Raw genomic sequence first — 24,959 nt, forward strand, 5'->3', positions numbered from 1 at the left:
TCTCTGTCCATGGGACTCTCCAGGCAAGAACACTGGAGTGGGTTGCCATGCCCTTCTCCAGGAGGTCTTCCTGGCTCAGGGATCAAACCTGCATCTCTTTTGTCTCCTGTATTGGCAGGTGGAGTCTTCACCACTAGTGCCACCTGGGAAGCCTGTAAAGCGAGGACACTTGTTTAAGATGTTTTTGTCACTACTGTTAACTAAGATAAACATTTATGAATTTCTTTACCATTCACTTTAACTTTGAGCAAGCCTGTCTTTTATTGTTAAATGTACTTAGAAGAGAAATTTATTTTGTTTGAGTGCTTTCAGAAGAAGACTACATTGCTCTTGTATTTTGTTGTTGTTGTTCAGGGGCTAAGTCATGTCTTACTCGTTGTGACCCCATGGACTGCAGCACAGCAGGCTTCTCTGTCCTTCACTATCTCCTAGGGTTTGCTCAAATTCATGTCCATTGAGTCAGAGATGCTATCCAACCATCTCATCCGAGGCCACCCACTTCTTTGGCCTTCTATCTTTCCCATATATTTTAATACCAGCTAAGTTATTGAAGCAGTAACATGACAAGGAATAACTGTTATTAAACTTATACACGTTTTTCTTTGTATATCAGATCACAAAGGAGGAAGAGCGAGAGAAGAAGTTTTCTAGAAGGCTAAATCACAGTCCTCCTCAGTCAAGCTCCCGATACAGAGAAAATAGGTGATTGATTTGAACCATGTTTAATTTTTAGACATTGCTTATCTTTATATGAATATTTAGACTTGATATTCCTTTACATAGGGGCAAGTATTATCTACTCTTTTATTAGTCTAGGAAAGTAGTAACTTGATCCTTTTCTATCAAGAATAACTAGGAGAAATGTGAAGGTACTAGAAGTGAGATTTAGAACAGTGCTTGGTATATGTTAGTTATTGTTACTATTTTTATTCCTAACTTCAATTCCAGTGAAGTCTTACTCTGAGACCTTTTTTACCCAAAGCTTCCCTTTAGAGTGAATAAATTATTTTTCCCATTAAACCTTCAAAAGCATTTAGAGTGCAGTGCATGTGATACTTGCCTATAATTATGAGACTGTGCAAGACAGAATATACAATAGGACATATGTATAGATGCCTGTGTGTATATGAGTAAGGCTTTGAAAGAGTTGGGGTTTTTTTGGGGCGGGGGTGGGTACTGTGAAGGGCTTTTAGAGTGCTTAAGCAGATCATGTTAAGTTTTTCAGTTTTCTGAGTCTCCTATGTTTGTATTCATAAGATGGGATAAAGAATAATAATGTTACAAGAATAAAACAGAACTTTTGCATTTGGTTAGAGTTTTTCCTGTATCCACTTGAATATTTTCAATAAAAAAGTTCATATATTTCTTTAGAAGTCGTGATGAGAGGAAAAAAGATGATCGTTCTCGCAAAAGAGATTATGATCGAAACCCCCCTCGAAGAGATTCATACAGAGACCGGTACAACAGAAGACGAGGGCGAAGTCGCAGTTATAGCAGGAGTCGGAGTCGAAGTTGGAGTAAAGAGAGGCTTCGTGACAGAGATAGGGATAGAAGCAGGACTAGAAGCAGGAGCAGGACACGAAGCAGGGGTAAATAATCACATATGGGTATATTTTGCCTGGCACTTCTATTGTGAAAACAATTTTGTATTTGAAGGTTTTAAAAATTGTTTTGTCAGTATTATCTTTATTTTTTCTATCTTGCTGTATTTTATATGTCTGAGGAACTATTAAAAAATTTCTTTTGAGACTTTTACTTTATGCAAATTATAACCACAATGTACTACTGCATACCCATCAGAATGATTGAAATTAAAAAGACTAGCTTTACTCAGAGTTGGTGAGAGTGGGGAATAAGCTGGAACCCTTTGGAAAATACTTCAGCAGTGTCTTAAAAATGTTAATCCTGTATCTACCAATGACCCATTCCACTCTTGAGTGTTTACTTCAGAGAAATGAAAGTGTATTTCCACACAGAGAGATATACAGATGATCATGCAGCTTCATTTGTTATAACCAAAAGCTGGAAACAGTCCATCAACAAGTGAATGGATAAACATTGTGGTATAGCCATAGAATGGATAAAAAGGAAAAAAAAACTATTGATACATGCAACAAAATAAATGAATCTCAAAATGATCATGCTGATTGAAAGAAGCCACACAGAAAACAGAGTGTGTATATGAGAGAGGGAGAGAGAGAATTTTAGAAAATGCACACTGATCTTTGATGACAGGAAGCAATTCAGTGGTTGCCTCGGATGAAGTAAAGGAGGGGTGGATCATTAAGGAGAACAAGGATGCCTTTAGGGGGGTGATAAGTATGTACAGTATATACCTTACTGTGATTGTGATGTTTGGTTTCATAGGTATATGCATAGATCAAAATTCATTAAATTGTATCTTTTAAGTATCTTCAGTTTATTTCTCACTTAGACCTCAAAACTATGAAAACAGTTAAAAATTTCATTTCAGATGTGTGCATTTGTAAGAGTGTGTCATTTTCAACATGTATAATTTTTCTTTCAGTGTGTATTACTGAAAGGAATATGTTGCAGGCAATAAAACAGCTTAACACCTTAGAGTAAAATACCTTTACTCAAGCTTAGATTTTTACTCCCCTTGTGACCTTTACTGTATAGTTACTTTTAGTCTTTAGAAAATCATGACTTTTTTTTATAATCCCAGTATTTCTGTTACTCTGTTCTTAAGAGTTTTTTTCGTGTCATCTAGGTGTTCTAGGCCTTTCTACACATTACTTCACTTAACTAATCTCCTTAATATCTTTTCTCTTTCCATGGTAAATTTTCTTTTCTTGGCCCAGTTAATTTGTTTTTATTTATTATGAACTCCTTTTCCTTCCTCTTTAAGTATCCATTCTCATCTTCAGCAGTGTTCACTGTATGAAGCCATGTTAGGACCTGTAAATGGATAACAACTAAATGTTCATCACAAAAAAAAAATAACTACTTTGATTGCATATTTTGTTTTATTGGCTAAAGTTTTGCATACTAAAATTTCAATGAAGAAAATAAAAAATCTCTTTTCTATAAATAAAACTCCAAGAAAAATCTCTTAAGTATAGCAACTTTATGTGTGGCTTTTTAGTTTAGATCATAACAAAAAGAAATAACTTATCTTGAAACATTGTTTATATATTGAGTAGTTTTTAAAAGGAGGGTTGTGTAAAATTTGAACTTTTTTTTATGTTTAGCAAAAATATCTATTAAATTTGGGACTTTGATGTTGTTTTTAATTGAGTGTGGTTTTTCAAGTCATTTATATTTTGTTGCAGAAAGGGATCTGGTAAAACCTAAATATGACCTGGATAGAGCAGATCCATTAGAAAACAATTATACTCCAGTCTCTTCGGTACCTAATATTTCATCTGGCCACTACCCTGTACCTACTTTGAGCAGCACTATTACAGTAATTGCTCCTACTCATCATGGTAACAACACTACCGAAAGTTGGTCTGAATTTCATGAAGACCAGGTGGACCATAATTCATACGTAAGACCACCAATGCCAAAGAAACGGTGTAGAGACTATGATGGTAAGCCTGTCAACCACTTCATGAAGTATGAATTAATATTTTCAGCTGAGTAAATTCTGTAATTTTAGGCTATACACAGTTACTCGAATACTTAACCTTTTGGAAATAGTGGGAAATTAATTTTAGGGACTTCATGAATTCCTCAGTATGTTACTGAAGTCTTTGTTAGTCACCACTGACTAATATCAATTTAAAGATAGTGTTTATTTGCACTTAAGTCTTAACATATTTTTGGAATTTACCAAACAGAGGAATATCTACTGAGTTATTTATCAGAAAATTGACGACTGATGTGTTCTTGACAAAACTTACTTAAAAATCAGGGTTATTAGCATGTAAGTAAAATCTAGAAATGTATCACCTATGTAAGACTTTTATAAATGAACTGAAGTCTCTTAAGATTTTATGTAAAAATTTTGTAAATTTATTAAAACTGTAGTTTCAGTATCCTTGAAGTTTTAAGTGAGAGATTTAAATAAAGGAAATGTTTCTAATGGTAAAAATAAGACAGAAATACCTATTTTACATCATATTGCTAGCCAGGAATACTCATGTTAATTTGGTGATACATTTTTTAATGTGTATGTTAGCTATATTATCACTTAATGAGGGTTTTATATTACTGGAAATTAGTAGGTAGTTCTTATGATATGGTTATTTATACTTGCCCAATATTAAAAATATTCCAATTTTTAAATATCTTACTTTTGTTGACTTAGAGAAAATGTCCAGCACTTTTCATATTTCTTTTTAACTATTTTTCCTCACAGAAAAGGGTTTCTGTATGAGAGGAGACATGTGCCCTTTTGATCATGGAAGTGACCCAGTAGTTGTAGAAGATGTCAATCTTCCTGGTATGCTGCCTTTCCCAGCACAGCCTCCTGTTGTTGAAGGACCACCTCCTCCTGGACTCCCTCCTCCACCACCAATTCTTACACCCCCACCTGTGAATCTGAGACCCCCTGTGCCACCGCCAGGCCCATTACCACCCAGTCTACCACCTGTTACAGGTAAGTAAATGTGTTTGCCTGTACTTATTATCTACCCATTCACAGTCTTTTATAAAAGTTAATAGTTTGATGCTTGCCTTTGTTAGAAGTATCTGTAGTAATCCTATATATGCCTGCTAGAAATTAAGAGTAAGATACTCCCATTTGGAATATATTTTGTAGGCCAGTGGGCTTCCAGGTGTCGCCTGCCAATGCAGGAGACATAAAGAGACGCGAGTTCGATCCCTGGGTTGGGAAGATCCCTTGGAGGAGGTCATGGCAACCCACTCCAGTTTTATTGCCTGGAGAGTCCCATGGACAGAGGAGCCTGGCAGACTACAGTTCATAGGGTCACAAAGAGTCAGACATGACTAAAGTGACTTACCATGGCATGGCACAGCCAAACTCATGGTTTACTGTGGTTTAGGGTGACCCTGAATTATGTATATCCCTGATGAATCCCAGCTGTCTGTAGCCCTTTCGAGCTTAAGACAAACCTGTTTTGGAATACGTTAAATGGATATTTTACCCTTGAAAACTATTTCATTTGTAAGAGCTTGATTTTTATAGATACTATTATTTGATAAATGAGCATATCATGTTTGGATATACAATAACTTATTTTATTTGTTTGCTTCCAGATGATATTTCTTATTCTTTGGTTTTGACAGGACCACCACCTCCACTTCCTCCTTTGCAACCGTCTGGCATGGATGCGCCCCCAAACTCTGCAACCAGCTCTGTTCCTACTGTGGTAACAACTGGCATTCATCACCAGCCGCCTCCTGCTCCTCCCTCTCTTTTTACTGCAGGTGCAGTTTTAGGCTTTCTATATTAATAATGTCATATATAGTTTAGAGAAGAGTTCTAGGTGAGGGATTTAAAAATATGTAGAGAGTGAATTGCTCTATCAGGTCTGTTCTCACTAAAATTTTATGGAATAAACATGGTGAATATACATTAAATATAAGTCCTCAGTTACGATTTTTAAAAAATGAAGTTTTTAACAGCATTTTATTTTTCTAAAACTTCTTTTTAAAATACATATAAAATGTGAGTTATGAATTAGTAATGTTTTTCTATTATCAGTATAAAAAATTACCAAGTGGAGTTTTATAATTGTTTTTTAATTACAGTTTTTGTATTACCAGATACATATGACACAGATGGCTACAATCCTGAAGCCCCAAGCATAACAAACACTTCCAGACCAATGTATAGACACAGAGTGCATGCACAAAGGCCCAACTTGATAGGGCTCACATCAGGGGATATGGATTTGCCACCCAGAGGTACTATGATGAATCTTTTCTTCCTATCATTTTCATAATATCAAGAGTGGCAAAACATTTAAAAAGAACAGTTGGTCTTGTGTTTATTGGGATTGAGTAAGGGGTGTTGTTATGTTTGTTCTTTGGATTCTTTGGTCTCAACATGAGAGAAAAGGTAATATGTGGTACCCTATTTGTAGTATTGGTGATGTTTTACTCTGTCATCCGTAGGGAAAGGAATTTCCCCAAAGAAATAATTTTCTAGCTTTTGGGAGGTATATTCTCTCATTTGCAGTCTTAATTGGTTCATTTAAAGTCTTAAGAATAATGCTTTAATTCATAAAGATACATTCTTTCATAGTTTAGAAAATGAAATGAGCTGTGCAGACTTAATATTTGATATATATTTTATTTTTGTTTGCTTTGACATATTAGAATTTGATGTTGATTTGCTTATAATATTTTATACCTAATACCATACCTAATGTAGTTTAGTAAATTTGTTTACTTATGCTTTGCACTTTTTTATTTGTTCATCAGAAACTGTCAGATTCTGAACATCTGTCTTGAGTGTTCAGAGAACTTTTTGTGATGGAGTGATGAACATTTTAATTTATATTTATATCCTGTTAGGTCACAGGACAACATTTCATGTAAATGCCCGTTTTCCCCAACAAAAAGTCTCCTAAAGGCATTCTAATGACTTTTGTTAAGAACAACAACAGAAAAAGAGATTTCTTAACAATTTTTATGTAAGAGTTATAAGATGGCTTGTAATTGAAAAGTAGCCAGTTAAGATTGTGGCTGTTCATTGTATTAATATTGACTCAGCCTGAGTGTCTCCTACCTGACTAGTTCGGAGAAAAACCACTTCCTTCTTTCGGTCATGACTTAGCACTCATTTTCTTTAATTATACCAGTATTCTTTCCTCTTACTAGAACCTCTGAAGCATCAAATCACCTCTTTCTCACGTTACAGTTTTCCACTATAGATCAATATTGGACCCATCCCAAATCTTGGGCAGTTTTTTTTATTGTTGGTGGTGATTGAGGGAAGACAGAAGGATCAAATCCCTTGCACATAAATCTTAACCATGTAGAAGTTGGAATTATGGTAATTTCAGCTCCACATGCCTATAGTTAGAAGTTTCAGGAAATGGCTCGCTGAGATATAAATGTCTGGTATGCCTACTTAGAAATTTGAATGCCTTTTCTCACAGAATCATTATACATAGTGATTATTTTAGTACTATTCTTTAGATATTTTGTGTACTGTTTTTGTAAGCTGGTTCAGGAATATATTCTCCATAAATTGTTTTTATGTACCAAGCACCTGATTTAGCAAACCATTTAAACTGAGGGTTACCTATACTTCTATTTCCTTATCTTTTTCAGTCTTTTTCCCCCCAAAATGTTCTCAGCTATTGCCTATTTAGTTTGAAATTTACTGGCCTGGATTGTGAGCTATACATAATTAAAAGTTTATAATATTGTTCATTACATAATTATTATACATTTATAATAGCCTGCAGATGGCCTCATTTAAATTTGCCACAGACTATTATGTGCAAACTATTTTTATGCTTCGTACTTAAAGCATCATAGGAAATTATTGTTATTAAGCAAATGACAAAACTTTAGGCCTTTTGCTGCCTTGGAATTACTAAAAAAGTGACCTCGAGACCTGATAATTGTTCATTCTAGATTCTAAGACAGTGGAAAACTTGCTAGACACTCTTGATTGGATATAGATAGGTAGGAAGAAGGGCTCAGTAGTTTTCATCAACAAAACTAGTGCTGAAAATTTTAAGCAGAAAAACAATTTATTAAAAAGATATTGGGGGAAAACAGAATACATGGAACTAAAAGACACATTTGCTAATTGTATATCAAGAGGAACTTGCTTCTGTGTGTTTATTAACACCCTCTCTTTTAAATAAATAATAATGAAAGAGAATATGAGTGAGAGAATACAGATGAATTGAAGCAAATACATCATTGTCTTTCTTAATGAACCTTCAGATAAAGAACATGTTAAAGTAGAAAAGGATATTGGGTAGCTTAAAGACTTTATAAAAAGGCTAGTGAACGAACATGTTTGAGAGGCAGCAATAAGGCCAGAAATTCTGTTGCAAAACTGGTCCTGTGAAGATACCACTGGGCAAAGAAAATACAATTTGTCCTGTGAATGCCTGCAATACCAGATGCTGGATATTTCTACCTGATATGCTGAAGAGATACAGGATAAGTCAGAGTTAGTCAGAAAAAGGGGGTTGATAAAGCACACATAGCCTGGTGATACTTTTGTGAAACTTCCAGAAGATCTTTTTGATTAGGACAGAGGGTGTGAGGAATGTCGGAGGGAATAGGAGGTCACTCACAGGCGTTTGAAAAATTGTAGAAGAGGTGATGGTAGCTAGACTAGGGTAGTAACGCTGGGAAGTAAGAGATTTAAGTTCAGTGGAGAGAATTGACAACACCTGTAACTTACTGATTTGGGGACTTAGAATGGGGCTAATGGAGAGAGTGAAATGAAAGACACCAGGTTTCTGCTTTTGGATAATTGGGCGGATGATACTTTGATTCATGGAGAGGAAGAATCGATTTGGTAGGAAGACCTGCTTGGGGATTATAGTGGTAGCCGTGAGAAAGACTGTGCTGAAACAGATCCAGAATTCTTTTGGTTACATGTGTTTAGAGATACTCAGAAAAGGATTTAAATAACCAATTTATTCAGTTCCTTTCTAAAAAGGAATTTTAAATATACATTTTTTTCTATGTGGACTAAGGTTAGCAAGTTTTGAACTTTGGCATCATTTGGGAATAACAGGTTAAATGTAGTTGTGTTTGTCAAACTCTTAAAAGTGTGTAAAATATTGAAAGTACATGTTTACAGTTCTTTTGCAATGCATTTCAATCTTTTGAATCTTTACCTTTTAAAATTTAACATAATTTTATTATGTTAATTTGCTGATGTTTAAATAAGCAGCTCATTTCAGTCGCAATTCGAAGTTGTTGATTCTTAAGGTCATTGCACTAGTGTTAAATTTTGAATCTTATAGGTTGTGCATTTGATTTCAAAACTATAAAATTAGAGTCCCAAGATGATTTGTTTATTATTAATTTGACATACGAGAATTACTGATTCTTCTTCATTTAAGTGTGAAAGGAATTCAAAATAAATTAAAATCCCTTAGATTACTGTATTTAGATGTACATTTTTTTCTGTTTCTTCTAAAATGTATATTTGGACAAAAAGCCAGAACTTTGTTTTTAATGTAAATTTAAGAATGTGGCTATGATTAACAGAAAATATTAATCTTTGCTTTCTTTTCTTTTGTTTCAAACAGAAAAGCCTCCTAATAAAAGCAGTATGAGGATAGTAGTGGATTCAGAGTCAAGGAAAAGAACCATTGGTTCTGGGGAGCCTGGAGTTCCTACAAAGAAGACTTGGTTTGATAAGTAAGCTGGCAGGGGAAATTGAGGAATTTTATTGTGCAGTGATTTTTAGAATCATTGCAGTATTATTGTGGCAGTAATAGTGGTCTCTTCCAAAGTAAAATTTATTCTGTAGGGAGTCCCCAACTAAAGTATATAGTATCTGTTTTCTAAAAGTGTGTATGTTAGTTGTCTGGTACTTGGAAGGTACTTGCTTATAGAAATGGTCTGGTGGTTAGCCCGTTGTTTTTCCTGTTTGTACCCACCTACCCCCAAAAACCCAACCCTTAACTTAGAGATGTTGTTGAATACTAGCTATTTAAGGTATAGTCATGAGCCTGCTATTAGGTAAGAAATGGGAGGAGGCTTTAGCATGTGGGCGATTCCTATTAAGAGTTAGAAAGCAGTCTTTGGTGGGGGCAGGGGAGATAGGATGGGCACTGAAGTTGTTGAGGAAGGGCTTCAGAGAAGCAGGTAAAGAATCAGAATGTTAGTGTATGTGTTTGATGATTCATTTACAGTTTAGCATGTTTGAGGAAAGACTAGGATTACACTTTTAGAGCTTTAACGTATGTTTATTAATGGATAATATATAGTTCTGGCTTTGCCTTTAATTCTCTGATTTAAGGCAAGAATTATAACCTCTCTGGGCCACAGTTTTGCCCCCGTTTCTTCAAGTGTCAAGCGTATAGTCTATTGTTCCCCACATTTTGTTTTAATTGGAAAGAGATCGAGACAGTGATTTCTTACTTTTAATTAGTATTTAAAAATAGGGATTATTTCGATAAGTTAGCTTTTGCTGAAATGGTGCAAATGGTGAAATGGTTATATAGGCAAATTGACTGAAAGAGGGTAGACCTTTCCTGCTGAAAATTTTAAGTAGGTGTAGAATAGAAGTGGGGAGGGACAAATGATCTGGAAGAACCCTTCTCACTTGGCTTCTGTGAAAGATATGAACACTACTTATTTGGAAACTTCATTTTTTAAGGAAAAAGGTATAAATTTCCTTTGTCAACTAGCAATTTCAATTTTGAAAAGAAAATTGAACTTAAGTTGCAAAACTTTATTCCTTTGTACTTGATAAGGATCAGGATTTGTAAATGAATGTATTAATTAACTTGATTTTTGTTACAGACCAAATTTTAATAGAACAAACAGCCCAGGCTTCCAGAAAAAGGTTCAGTTTGGAAATGAAAATACGAAACTTGAACTTAGGAAAGTTCCTCCAGAATTAAATAATATCAGCAAACTTAATGAGCATTTTAGTCGATTTGGAACCTTGGTTAACTTGCAGGTAAGAGCTATGAAGTGATTCTGTTGTCTTTGCTTAATTTAGAGAGGAAATCTTAATATAGTAAAAAGAAATACTTTTAGAAGAAAATATTATGGAAATTTTGGTAATATTCTAAATTTAGAAAATTGGATATGAAATGAAACGTTGTATTTTAGAAAAATGTGATTTAGAATAACATATTTACTTTGAAAAGGCAAGAGGCTTGATTGATCATACTATATACTTTTTATCTAATAGAAGTTATCGTAAAATTACAGCAAAGTTAAATAGCCACAGTGGTAAAGTCTAATCTTACCAAAGTTTTCATTTCCTTAGTTTCACTTTAGCAGAATGCTTTAGTCACATTTATTTTTGCTGCCTCTAAGGTGGGACATATCTAACAGATACTTTGCGGGCCCAAATACCTAATTAGTTTAAACATTTATTTTTTCCTCTACTGCTTTTGAATGTCTTTTAAGATAAATATCTGTAATTTGTATTTGATTTCACCTAAAATTAGACCTTGGCTTAGGTATATGTTATTTGTGAGATTACTTTGTATTGAGTTTATATTATGTGATATGTTGAAAGTGTTGAAATTATGTTGGGCTTCTTTTCCAGTTTGTATGGCATTCTTTTCAACTAAAATAATTATTTCCCATAATCTGATAAGAATAGATGTTAGAGAGTACAGCTTAAGTTGGTATTTTGGAAAATTCTGTGGTGTTGCCCTTTAAAAAGGAATATTATTAAGTAATAGATGAGAAAATGCATGCTTGCTTAGGGTCAGTTAGTAGAGATTTCTACAGATTTAAAGAAAATATTTTCAGCTCTTTGTCTCTTCTTTCCTCATGCATCTGCATGATATTATTACATTATTAGTAACAGCTTACCACGTGTTATTTTGGATTTTTTGTTTTGTGTTTCTGTATCTACCAATAAATTAGTATGCAGGCTTAAAAATATATATGTATTTAAAAGTATGTGGGTCCTTGTTGTGGGTCCCTAGTATACATATTACCCTGTAGTAATTTAATGTTATCTGGACTATCTCTAAATATCTTTTTATGGCAGTTCAGTTTGATCTACCACATGTAGATATAGACTTTGAAAAATTATTTTCCTTACCCAGTTAACTACATTAGTAATATTAAATTTAAAGAAATTTAAAGCTGAGTATCTCACTATTACTTCAGTTTTTTTCTTTAATTTATATTGTTTCAATTTGTACTTCTTCAGTTAATATTGAGATTGTTATCTCCATACAGGTCCTTTTGCTGTATCTGTATCGCATTTGCCTTATTATTTATAAAATATTTATTTTTGAAAAGTTAGTTTCAAAAAACCCTATAGCTTTATCCTAATTGAACACCCCACCACCACCCGCCCCGTGTACAATCCCCATCCCACCATTTTGTATGAATTACTGTTTAATTCTTAACAACTACAGAGTGGGTAGTATTGTTGTCCAGAACCAGGTTGTTTGATTCAGGGTCCGTGTGCTTAATTCCTATTTTGTACTGCTTTGCCTCCCCAGTAGTTTATGGAACACACTTTGAAAGTGCTGGTGTTAGTGAATACTAAGCAGCCTTGGGTCTGATAATACTACTTACTCATTGTATGGGTCTAAAGAAGCGCATACTTTTTGAGTCTTAGTTTTCTTATGTGTAAAATATGATCGTTGCTATTGTTTTGTAGATTTCCCCTCTCCCCCACCTAAGATTTTTTTGTGTGTGCTCTTGGAATTATTTTTGTGAGAATTAACCAGTTTGGAAAATGTTACAGATGGATTTTTCTGTAATTTTTAGTTAGAGATCATTCCTTTCAAAATAGTTTACTGCCTTCTTTTGACTCTACATCACTCACTGACATAAGGATTATTTCTTATAGCATTAATATTGGGGTAAGAAATGAAACATTTTGAATGCTTGTATATAACCTTTGTGCAATGAGCATTCTCTCTTAAATGTTATCTAGAGGAGGCTGATTCTACTCTGAGTGGTCCACAGTTGGACCATTTCTTCTGGAGTGAAAGTAGACTCTGGTAATAATCTCGATACAAGGTAGTGTAAAGATAGACTGTAACTTGGAAGGACCAGTATTTCATTTCCTGGGGCATTTTACTTTATAAAGCAACTGATTCATTTGCACATTCGCTGTGCTTAATATTTTAAATCTTAGGTTGCCTATAATGGGGATCCTGAAGGTGCCCTTATCCAATTTGCAACATACGAAGAAGCAAAGAAAGCGATATCAAGTACAGAAGCAGTGCTAAATAATCGATTTATTAAAGTTTACTGGCACAGAGAAGGAAGCACCCAGCAGTTGCAAACTACTTCTCCAAAGGTAAGAGAGAAATCTGTGTGAAATTAATGCTTTCATAAGAAATTAAGCATTTGGCATAGTGTTTTTTAAAAGCAGAGGCATGCAGTCAGGTAGACTTGAGTTCAGATCCTGTCTCAACTGTATGTAGGCTTGAGCAAGTTACTTAATTTCTCTAACCTGCTGTTTCATTTTGTTATTACATTCATCCCTAGTTTAGAAAGTCATAAGATGATACATATAAAATATAGAACCATCCCTTAAAGTGGGAGATACTCCAGTATGTAGTACCTGTATGTATTCTAGAAACTCATATATGAGTTCATATTGGAAATCCATCCTTCCCTTTTCCTTTTTTATCTTTTTCTTTCCTTTAATCAGGAAGTCAATCAATATATAAAGTTTAATTGCTTGTAGAAGTGTACTATAGCAGCTTGTTTTTCTATTTAGCTTTCTTCTGTTAATTAAAGAGAGACAAAAGATACTGAAGGGTAGATTTTTATTTTTTCCTCTACTTTATAAATATTTTTTTGTATCTGTAGACATGTATGGGGAACTTGTATGAAGGAAGGAATTTGGCAGGTGGTTAGGTTTTGATTATAAGCTGCACTTTTAAAACTGTCTGCATGGGCAACTTAGTACAGAATAATGAAGGTTACTCTCCCTGCTCATGAACTAATCAGCTTGTTTAACATTTTTTTCTTGTTCTGAGGTAATGCAGCCTTTAGTTCAGCAGCCCATTTTGCCTGTTGTGAAGCAGTCAGTCAAAGAGCGGTTGGGTCCAGTACCTTCAAGTACTATTGAGCCAGCAGAAGCCCAGAGTGCCAGTTCAGACCTTCCTCAGGTAAATGAAAAGTCTTATTGTGCCTGTCACATGATAGGTTCTCAGTCTATTAGTTTCCCTTGGTTATCTGAATTTTAGTTAATTGTATATGTGTGTGTGTGTGTGTGTGTGTGTATATATATACATTTATACAGAAATATAGTCTGTATGTATTTGAACAGCACCTGTAATAAATTTTTTTTTACCATTACCATAACATTTTACAGACTACTTTTCCTGTAGTATTTGAATCTTAAATTCTTTTCTCTAGCTAATACTTATTTATGAGAAAGAGTTCTTTTTCACTTCATAGAGGAGACACTTTCTAGCAAAACTGCCTAAAAAGTAAAGTTTTAGTACATTAAATCTTATTTTTCCTGTCATCTTTTACTTCATTAGACTCCTGTTCCAGACATAATTATGCAGTAGACTGAACTGAAAGCTTTTGGGAAGGGAAGGCTTAAAGCTTCAAGTTACTTAATGCAGCTCTCTTAGAACTTTGCATCACTTATTCCTGATTCTCAGGTTCTCTTCTCCATATGTCATTCCCTTCCCACTCCCTTCCACACTTGAGTGGCAGTTTCTTGTTTCCACACCCTCAGTCTCTGAAACTTAACTTTCTTTTGTCTATAGATGTTTCAGCATTTGCTGTGTAAGATAGTTAGAATGTAGTATCCTACTTAGCTAATGGATGCCACCTTATTAAAATAGTCTTCGCAAATTATTCCTGAAGAGTAAATGAAGACATTGAGATTTTATAAAAACACGCAGAATGTAAATTAGTGAATTATTAGGTACTAAAAAACAAACAAACAACCCTCCAATCCTGCTATCTCAAATCATCACCGAATACTGTGTATACTGGCCATAAAACAAACATACTATAGGAAAGAATGGCATTTGTTTTAGGCTCAAGAAGCAGGCGCATTTTTAACTACTCTAATATTTAGAATGTGCAAACTTTCTACTTGTCAATATAGGATTCTAAGAATTTATGATTCTGTATCAGTGAAGGGGACTTTAGCAAACCACCTGCCTATGTGACAGGCACAATAATTTTAAAATTATTTAAATAATTTATATAATCATTTTCCATGATTGAGTAATACCGTATACTGTTTATTTTTCCAAACACATTTTCTTTCTGTCTCTGTCTTTGCAAATGGCCCAAGTTTTTGTTATTAATATCAGTGTACTTATAGTCAGGATATGTTAGTAGAATGAGAATGTTCAAAATCCCTACAGACTTATATATGTTTGGGGAAACACTGAATATGTCCATTTTAATTTTTTTAGAATGTAACTAAGTTATCTGTGAAGGACAGGTTGGGTTTTGTATCAAAGCCATCTGTTTCAGCAACTGAAAAGGTAAGAAGAATAGCATGATGTGTGTGTCTTGGCTTCATAAATGTTTTCAGGTGGCATCTTAATTTTTTAATTTTTTTCATAGTTACAAACTCTTGCTTCTTAATAGTATCTGTATCTTTTATTCCTAACTTTTTGCTTTCCATTTGCTGAAAAAGAAAAATATTTGCCTACCTCTTTTTACTTTTTGCATCAGCATTTTAATACTTGCCGCTCACTGTATTTCCTTATGCTCCATTCTTTTTGTTTTTTTCACTTACTATTTTTTCTTTAGAGAAATTGTGCATTTTAATTTTAAACCTCTGATAACCTTATAGAAAGGGCCATGAATTAGGAACTTTACCTGAGTTTGAGTCTGGCTCTTCACTTACTAACTGCATGTCTTTGGGCAGTGCACTTAATCTTTCTGAACCGTTTTCCTCATCAGTAAGTGGTGATGGTTATATTTGTCTTTCTCGTGAGGTTTTATGAGGATTAAATAAAATATTATTTAAGAGTATTTTGTAAATTGGAAAGAATGGTATAAATAGGTTTGTTTATGACAACAGCTATTGTGTATAGCGTGACAATACAGTTAGTCATTTTTTTCTCAAATGAGGGGAGCAAATGCTGACTAAATTAAGAGCATTTTTGGACCTGTCTTATAGTTCTGTGTAGATAAATTATTTTTTTGTTTCGGTGTGAGTGAATGGCCCTGATCTTTAGTCTTTTTTTGAGGTATATGAAATCACAGAATATTAGAATTAGATAATCTTTCTTATTTCTTTATCCTCACCTTAAAGGAAGGTAAGGCCCTGCAAACTTTATGGTTGACCTATACACTGTGAGTTACTGAGCTAAGACTGGAATCTGGATCTTCTATTTCTAGTCCTTGGCTCTTTCCATTATGAAGATTACAGAGGAAATTGACATTATAGATAATTAGAACGTCTCATGAAATAGCTGACCTGCTCTCTTCACTGGTTCTTCAGTATATTATTTCCATATTTACTGTGTTAAATTTTGTCAGTTCTAGAAATTTGAATATGAATCTCATTCTGAATATCAAATTTTCCTCTTGGGTATCTCAGCATTACTTCAGGCATAAAATGCCTAAAATGATTCATTATTTCCTATGTAAATTAATATCTTCTCCTAGCCACCCACCTCTGGAAGTGATGGCATCATTTTCGTGTTGTGCAGTCTAGAAGCTTTAGAGTCATCCGCTTGTGTTTGTAGGTCTCTGCCACCTTCAGTTCCCTGACCTCTGGGCTGGCACCGCCTCTGATTACACTGCCACCATCCTACCCTTAGACTCTCTGTAACTCCTTATAGAAACTTACAGTAATTTTCTCAGCTAAATGACTTGTTGGATTAATAACTCATCATACCTCAATTATTCTGGTTCTTTCACCTCTGCTTTAGGTCTTCCTTTCTACCCTAATAAGCCCTTTTCTGCTTATTGTCTCTTGCTATTTCCTGCCTCTTTTTTCTTCTTTTTGGTGGTGGTTTTTCTGGAGCGTATTTCCCTCTGCCTAACATAATTCTAGTTCTAGTCATTCTTTTAAAAATTGAAAATCTCTAACCTCTACTGTGAAACCTCCAGATTTTTCCATATATGCCCCCCTGCCCCCACCTGATTCTGTGTGGCTTAGTCTATGCTACTAAATTTAACAGTGTCTGAATATTTACTTTGATTATTTTTATCCTCTTTGATAATAAGTAACTAAGGAATAACACAACAATAAAGGATCGTTACCCTTAGTATAGTACTAAGCAATTCTGGAGAGGTCTACAACCCTGATTATGTTTAGGATCTGTTGTGTTAAGATTTGTACTCTGAAATTAAAGCATACTAATTACAACTTTTACAAAACTTTTGTACTATGTTTTCCTACTTGTTATCATTATTTTTTAACATGTTTGTATAGCTTTAGATAAAAAATGTACAGATTTGGAATTGATAGTATAAATTTGCTAATATAGTTAGCATTAACTTACGAAAAATCACTAATGGTAGTGGGCTATTTATGAAAGAAAATTACTCAGTTAAGATTGTAATGAATCTTCTAAGGAAAGCAATTATTTACCAGTATGTAACTTCCAGTCTTCAGTGAACCTGTTTACAGAATAGCATTTTGTTTTTGCTTATTCTTGGTTATTTCTTTTCCCTAGTCAGTAGGGATTTTGCGTAATAGTCCTTAGAGCTTAGTGATAGCAGAGAAGTCTTAGGGAAGAGTAGGAGAATATTCATCAAATGTTATTTAAATTTTTTAAAAATTGAAAGCAGGCAAAAACTCAAACCTTGTATCTAAACAGTAATTTCTGTCATTGTTAAGGCAAATAAGTGCACAAATATAAAATTTTATCCCCTACCTCTTGTAATAGCCAATAAACCCTTTAGTGGTTCTTTGTTATTCTAAGGTTTCATGTGAGAGGGCTAAGAAAGAGGAAACTTAAAACCTGATTTTTGCTGCTAAATATTAAGATACTATAGTAGCTGTTAAGTAGGTATTATTTGAATAGAGTGATCAATAAAATGATGCTTGAATGCCTCAGCTTACTGTAGAGAGATTTATGAAGAATAAAATTGGCATCTGCTTTAGAAACATGTGAGAACTAGCTTATTGAGTGTGACTTTGAGTCATCTTAACTGTGTTTCTTTTGTGTTTGATTTTAACTTGGCACCAGTTATTAAAAAATGATACTTGGATGACTTAATTTGTAATAACCTTCTTTTGCAGTAAATCATTTTTACAAAATACTTTTTTCCCCCATTTTTATCCATGAGAAAAATCTGTTTTTCCTTTTTTTTATAAGTACTAATAATAGTCATGGCTTGTAATATTTTATATAGGAAATGAATAAGGAGGTGTTAATAGATTATAACCTCTATTTTGTTGAAGAATTGGCTTTTATCTTGAAAGTAAGAGGTATTAGTGATGTATATATTTCAATAACAAAGGCTGTGATACTTTTCAACTCATCTTATGAATTCAACAAAAGCTTTGCTAACAGACCTGACAAGTGTGTTACAAGAAAGGAAAATTATAAGCCAATATTTCATGAACATAAACACAAAGGTCCTAAATACGACGTTAGCAAATGTGCAGTGGTATTAGAAAGAATACATCTTGACCAGGTAGCATTTATTCCAGAAATGCAAGGTTGATTTAGCATTTGAAAATCAGTTTATTTCACCATATTAACAAAATGAAAGATTGAGAGGAGAAATGGGGTAGATAATGAAGGGAGGGGAACTGGATCCCATGTGATTATTTCAGTAGGAAAAAAACGTGATAAAATTAGTCACATTACACATTTTGGAAATTAGTAATAGAAATTTCCTTAGTTTTGACAAAGTATATCTGCAAAAAAACCACGAAAAAACCCTACAGCTAACATTATTTGTTAATGGTGAAATACTGAATACATTCCCCCAAAGTCAGGAAGAATAAAGGATGTCCACTCCTGTCACTTTTTCCCTGTAGTGTAGGGCCTAACCATTATAATAAAGCAGTAAAATAAATGGCATAAATGTTGAAAAGGGAGAAACAGAACTATGTTTACTCATAGATGATGTGATTACATATGTAGAAAATCCAAAAGGATTCACAAACAACTTGAATTAATAAGTGAATGCAGTAAGGTTACTGGAAATAAAGTCAATATGTAAAAATATGGCATATGCAGAAACCCTTTTGAAAAGAGAGATGTGGTTGTTTAGAAAGGCTACTATGTTTTGATTATATTCTTAGAACTGTAGCATCATCTTTTCTGTTGGGTTTGTTACTTCCCTCCACTGGTTTCATTTTTAACAGATTTCCTTTTGTCACAAGTCTATCTTTATCTTTTGAAAAATGCAAGTATTTTTTGTTATTCAAACGCTTACTATCTTAACTCTGAAACCAAATAGCTTCAGATAGTGAGCAACATTTGTAATCATATAGTTCACTGTTTGTAACACATTTTATTTTCACATTTTTGCACTTCTGAAATTGGGCTGTATCTTATAGTTGTTGATGTTTATGGTTACAACTGACAGCCTTTTCCTTTAGTAGGGTTATATTAAATGGTGTCTTAAACTTGGTGAAATACGTTAGCTCATGTTCTGTTTTTACAGAAGGAAGTTCCTGGACAAAAGAAGGAAGTGATACAGGAATACAGAAATCTTCTTGTTGTCAGATGCTTTTATTAACCCTGAAACAGTACACCTTAGTCTGATATCTGATATTAATAACAACACTTTGAAAGGAAGAATTCTCTACCCCTTGAAATTGGAGAAATGCTGAGTTAAATTATATGGATTTCTTTACTTCTGGCTTTCTCACAGCTCTTACGATAATATACCGTTTGAAAGGACAAAATAGTAATATTGTTTCCAAGTTTATTTGAATATAGAAATCTTTTTGGGTCACAGCCTTTCAATTGTTATAGAACCATCATGATGAAGATGGTTTATGAAACACTCCAACTTTTGCTTCAGCAGATCATCTTGTGTTTCTCCCCTTATACAATGTTTGTCTCACCCTTACATTTTGATACAGTTTGACATTGCATAGTGTGGTAAGGTAGCATGATAGAATAGTGACAAGTTAGACTGTGAACTAGGTCCATGTCCATTTTGTATTTTACTGAATGCAGCCATTTCATATTTGTTAGTGATACCTTGAGTGTTTTCATTACTGAGGAAAATTATCAAATTTTGAACTTATCAACTACTGTAAAAATCCTTTATTTTTAAACATCAGTTGTGTTGTATGGAGGTAGTATAATTACAGTATTCTAGATTTTTTTTTTCTTTCATTTTGAAGCTGTGACATTCTTGAATACTTACAATAGTGATGAGTTGCTTAAGCTTTGTGATGTTCCCTAATCTAATTTCATGATAAAATATTAGAAAGTCAGTCATGTCAAGATTGCTACTTTTCTGTTAAATGTGATTATTTATATTTTAGTAGTCAGAAAATAGGACTCGCTTTCTCATTGATCCTCTTCTACTTACATAATTCTTCTAACTTCTTTTAAGTCATGACTTTGGAAGCTGTGTTTTTTCCTCTGGAAAGTTACACTCTCTCACACATGGTTTCATGTTTAGGTTTCATGGCATTCATAGATCTCTTTGAAGGGATCTCTACAGTGATCAACCACTCTCTGGAACCTACAACTTTCTGTTTCTTTTGGAAGATAAGAAAGGCAGCCTGTACACTTTAATTTTCTTGAATTGACTTTTGTGAGGAAAAGATTGTTCACTCTGATCTACCATCACTTCATTTTAATTTAGTGCAAAAGTGTTTATCGAGTACTTGCTTTGTGTCTGACACTGTTCTAGGCACTGAAGATACAGCAGTGAGCCATGTTAAAAAAAAATCCTTAGCCTCATGGAACGAATCTTTGGGTTTATGAGGACATTAGACACCATCAGGTTGAACTTTCAAGGTTCCTGAACTCACCCATGGTTTCATAATTAGTTGGTAGCAAGGTTTAGATACTGGAAGAAGCACAAAGAAGAGAAAGACATGGTTTATGTTTCAGGGCTCTTACAGTAAGGACAGGGAAGAGATCGAGAGAGAAATATAAATTAAAGTATCATCAGGTCATTTTTACTAAATATTTTAATAGGAATATTATTTCACAGAGGAACCTAGGTAGAAGAAATAAGTGATTAGGACTTTGCAGAGATCTTGAATGGTTGTGCTAAATCTGAGCTGAATTAAAGGGAATAAGGTCCCTTAAAGTAAAAGGAGTAATGCTAATGCTAGCAAAGAAACGGAGAAGACAAAGCAATAAGGTTAATGTCAGAAATGTCAATTATAAATGATCATTTTAAATTATTTTCAGGACATAATTCCTCCTCTACTGTGCTCTTGTGTACAGTTTCTCCTTAGTCACTAGGAATACTAGTAATGTGTTCAGCAACTAATATTTTATTATCAGTGTTACAGTAATACCACCAGTGTTTATTAATTTGAAGTTTTTATATGTTTGTTTTTTGCTTTTTTCCTGAAGGTATATGATATTACTTTAAAATTTTTTCACTTTGTAGCGTATCCCCCACTCATACCCTTCCTTTCAAGATGCTAAGTGTGACTTAGTTACTGTAACTATATAAGTACTTTTAGTTCAGTGTGCGAAATTTTGACAGGAGTGCTTTAAAGTTGAGTTTTGAAGGAAATAGGACTCAGGAGATCATGACTACTTGATACATTTTTTGAGAAATTGAATTTGTATTGGTAGGTGTTGTCTACATCTACTGGCCTAACAAAAACGGTGTATAATCCAGCTGCTTTGAAGGCTGCACAAAAAACCTTACTTGTTTCCACTTCTGCAGTTGATAATAATGAAGCACAGAAAAAAAAGCAGGTAAGTATAGTTAGTAGTGCACAGTATTTGCATATAGGGAAGCTTTTTCTGCATGTATGTGTTTTTTCATAAAATAGAGATAAAGGTATATATGTTGGCTGCCACTGAACTTTTGTTTTCCATAGTATATTAGTAAATATTAATTTTCTTCTTGTAATGAAAGGCTCTCCTGATTAATCTTTGAAACTTGCATACTGTTTAAGCTTTACATAGGAAAAATTTGCATTTATTTTTGTTTCCAAGCTTCTTGCCACAATCTCATTTAGAGCACAGTTCTGTCTTCTAAAGTAATTGTGGAGTTTTTTTTGAAAAGTAATTTTTCTAATACTATTTTTGATCCCTTCTCTAGGAGGCATTGAAACTTCAGCAAGATGTAAGGAAAAGGAAACAAGAAATTTTAGAAAAGCACATTGAAACACAGAAGGTAAAATAATTAAAGTTAGATTTGTCAGAGGGAACAGTATCTGGCTCGGCTAAGTACAGTATGCTCGACATAGCAAGGAAGAAGATAAACATGGTCATAGGGAGTAGAAGACGCCACAGTTTCGCTGTAGATATGACACTTAATTAGGTGTCAGTTCTTAATTATGTCTGATAATAAAAGTTATAAGATTTTAAAATTTTAAAAATACACAACCTTTTGAACATTGGGCTTAAAATGATTTCTTTTCTGATTTAAATTTGTATATACTTGATAAAGAGACATCACAATGCTTTACACCAAAAACTGAAACCATCTTGACTCAGAATCTATAATACTATAGATTATAGTATTATACCATAATACTATAGAATCTATATTGTGTGGTGTCTTCTACTCCTTACCATGTTTATCTTCTTCCTTCTTATCTTCGTCCAGCGTATTGTTCTTAGCCTAGACAGTTACTGTTCCCTCTAACAAAAGAAAGGAGGTAATTAAATATCCTACTTTTCTAATATCTCATATGAAAGGAAGCTGTAAAACTTTTCCTGTGATCCTTTCTGGGTTTCAGACTGCTTTTGGACTGTGAATACTTAGAATCAGTAATATCAACAGATGGATTAGAAAGTAAAATTATTGCTATTTCAAATTGATGACTTTTCAGGGATTAAATTAAATTTAAAGTTTATACCCATAAGAAATTTATATCTAAGAGACTTAAGCAGTACTATAGTTCTTCACAGTGCAAACCAAGATTAAGACTTGAATTGAGATAGTGTCACCAATCTGCTGTTCTGCTGTCTTGGTGATTGTAAGCCTTGTCATGAATACATAAGCTATAAGTAGTAGTTATTTATTTTTATATTTACAGTGCTATGTTTGCTTTCTAAGTAGTAGCAGAAATGTGTCTTATATTTTTGTTTTTAAAAATTGGCCAGATGTTAATTTCAAAACTGGAGAAAAACAAAGCAATGAAGTCTGAAGATAAAGCAGAAATAATGAAAACTTTAGAGGTTTTGACTAAAAATATTACCAAGTTGAAAGATGAGGTCAAAGCTGCTTCTCCTGGACGCTGTCTTCCAAAAAGTATAAAAACTAAGACTCAGGTATTTCAGTTTGTTTTGTTATTCATACTGCATGTGCGTGCAAAAAAAAATTAAAACACTGCATTAAGATTCATTCTTTAGTTAATATTCTTTGTTCAAACTTTGATCATATACTACCATTCTCCCCCTTCTCTATTAATTAATAAGTTAATAAATACAAATAAGCAAACTTGATTTTATCTTTTGAATCCTGTACATTGTAGCTAGAAAGTCAATAATTAGGAGAATAGTAATGGATAATCTTAAAAAAGTAGCTTGAGGACAAAACAATATATGTGCTTGAATGCTTGACAGGAGTTTAAGCTTTATTTTGTAAGTATTTGGTGGTATAAAATGTTAATGAACAGAAGTAATAATTTGAGTCACTGTACAGAATGAACTGATTGAATGGTGGGAGGAAATTCAAGTAGATTAACCGATTAGACATAAGAAATTGAGCAATTTAATTTCAGATGACAGTAAGTGATTTTTAAAAACCCATGGACTTACAAATACTTACACTTGGGGGGGGGGGGTGTGTGTGTGTGTGTGTGTGTGTGTGTGTGTAATCATGAGTTCATATTAATATTTCTGATTCTAATCTAACACCACAGAGTTCTTTGTTTCTTTCTCTTCTACCTATTTCCCTGTTCCCATAATGACAACTTGTTCCCACTAACATCAATACAGTATACACTTTCACATTCAGATGGTTCCAGAATTGCTAAAACAATACCACTTCCATCAGCTAACTAAATATAAAATTCAGAATTTGTTTGCATTCTTTACAGCCTCACAATATACTCCATTAAGAGTATAGAATCAAACTGTGGTATAGGATCACAGTTTTGTTTTTTTCCTTTTGTGTGGTTATGTTATTAATTTGATAAAGTTAGGTCTATTTCTATATGTATTCAATTTTGGGTTCCCCTCCCCCTTATTCTTGTTGATTTAATTTTCCTGTATTTTTATTGTTAAAATTTATTTTATTTCATAATATATGAGGATCTTAGTATATCTTTAATATAGAAGAATTAATTTCCAGATGATATGAAGGTTATACAGCCCTAATTGAAGTTATTTCAAATAATCTTTAGCAATTGCTCAGTAATAACCATGAAGGAGGCTCCATTGACATAATTCTCTCCTGTTTCACTCTCAATTTAATTACCCTAATTTTATTTTCTCAATAAATAAATAATTAGCATGATTCAAAAGTTACACTGTTAATATAAATAAAGGATTATATAGATGATCATTGCTGTTTGATCCCTGGCACTCTGTTCCCCACTCTTCCCTCCCTCTTGGTATGTGTGTGTATGTTTTCCTTCTTACGTGAAAGGGTACTGTATAGTCCTCATTTGCACCTTAGTTTTTGTTTTCCTTTTCACAGTTATTTCCTGAAAAATCTTCCATGTCAGTCCATAGAAATCTCACTCTGGCTTCCATATGGAAAATGAATTGTAGGGAAATCAGTGTAAGTAGGAACAAGTTAGGAAGCCTGTTGCATTAGTGTAGACCAGAGGTGATTGATGGCTTGAATTAGGATGGTAGGACTGGAGATAGAGAACAAATGTATAGATTAAATAGGAATACGTAAAAAGCATTCCTTATAAAAAGTGTGTGTGTGTGTGTGTGTATATATATCTAAATGCAGGATATTATTGTCACCTGAATTACTAATCACTGTTTTCTAGATGCAGAAAGAGTTGCTTGACACAGAACTGGATTTATATAAGAAGATGCAAGCTGGAGAAGAAGTCACTGAACTTAGGAGAAAGTACACAGAATTACAGCTGGAGGTATGTTTCATCATAACCACACAGTACACTGAAGACGAGCGGTTGTGGTCTTGAATGTTTATTTGGAAATATATTCTCATTCTGGTCAGCAGTCTTTGGCAGTCTCTGGAAAACATATTGGAAGTTGATATAAGAAAGAAGGAAGAGATTAGCAAATTTTTTTAGAACTAATAGAAAAATCTCTTTTAAGTATTTAATGAAAGGTGGCAGCTGGTGTCTTGACTTCTAGTATATTTTATTCCTTTTCTGTTTTTGATTTTTTCCTGGAACCAAA

The 24,959-nt window shown here is 33.6% G+C and overlaps 1 protein-coding gene across 16 annotated transcripts in view; it reads left to right on the forward strand.

Moving 5' to 3' along the window:
- The window catches only part of RBM26 (RNA binding motif protein 26), a 79,748-nt gene that overhangs the window by 30,904 nt on the left and 23,885 nt on the right, over window positions 1-24,959 (forward strand). For 6 of the 16 annotated variants that reach the window (XM_043477378.1, XM_043477377.1, XM_043477380.1 and 3 more), the window contains exons 4-18: window positions 614-702; window positions 1,372-1,589; window positions 3,294-3,554; window positions 4,325-4,564; window positions 5,185-5,355; window positions 5,680-5,835; window positions 9,165-9,276; window positions 10,387-10,546; window positions 12,707-12,871; window positions 13,560-13,691; window positions 14,967-15,038; window positions 21,252-21,377; window positions 21,727-21,801; window positions 22,737-22,904; window positions 24,581-24,685. In XM_043477378.1, the coding sequence (XP_043333313.1) occupies window positions 614-702; window positions 1,372-1,589; window positions 3,294-3,554; window positions 4,325-4,564; window positions 5,185-5,355; window positions 5,680-5,835; window positions 9,165-9,276; window positions 10,387-10,546; window positions 12,707-12,871; window positions 13,560-13,691; window positions 14,967-15,038; window positions 21,252-21,377; window positions 21,727-21,801; window positions 22,737-22,904; window positions 24,581-24,685 (2,250 nt within the window). The remainder of the gene's footprint in view (window positions 1-613; window positions 703-1,371; window positions 1,590-3,293; window positions 3,555-4,324; window positions 4,565-5,184; window positions 5,356-5,679; window positions 5,836-9,164; window positions 9,277-10,386; window positions 10,547-12,706; window positions 12,872-13,559; window positions 13,692-14,966; window positions 15,039-21,251; window positions 21,378-21,726; window positions 21,802-22,736; window positions 22,905-24,580; window positions 24,686-24,959) is intronic. The other 10 variants (XM_043477386.1, XM_043477387.1, XM_043477382.1 and 7 more) reach the window with 10 other exon arrangements.

The sequence above is a fragment of the Cervus canadensis genome, chromosome 9 (genome assembly GCF_019320065.1).
Source record: "Cervus canadensis isolate Bull #8, Minnesota chromosome 9, ASM1932006v1, whole genome shotgun sequence".
Lineage (NCBI taxonomy): Eukaryota > Metazoa > Chordata > Mammalia > Artiodactyla > Cervidae > Cervus > Cervus canadensis.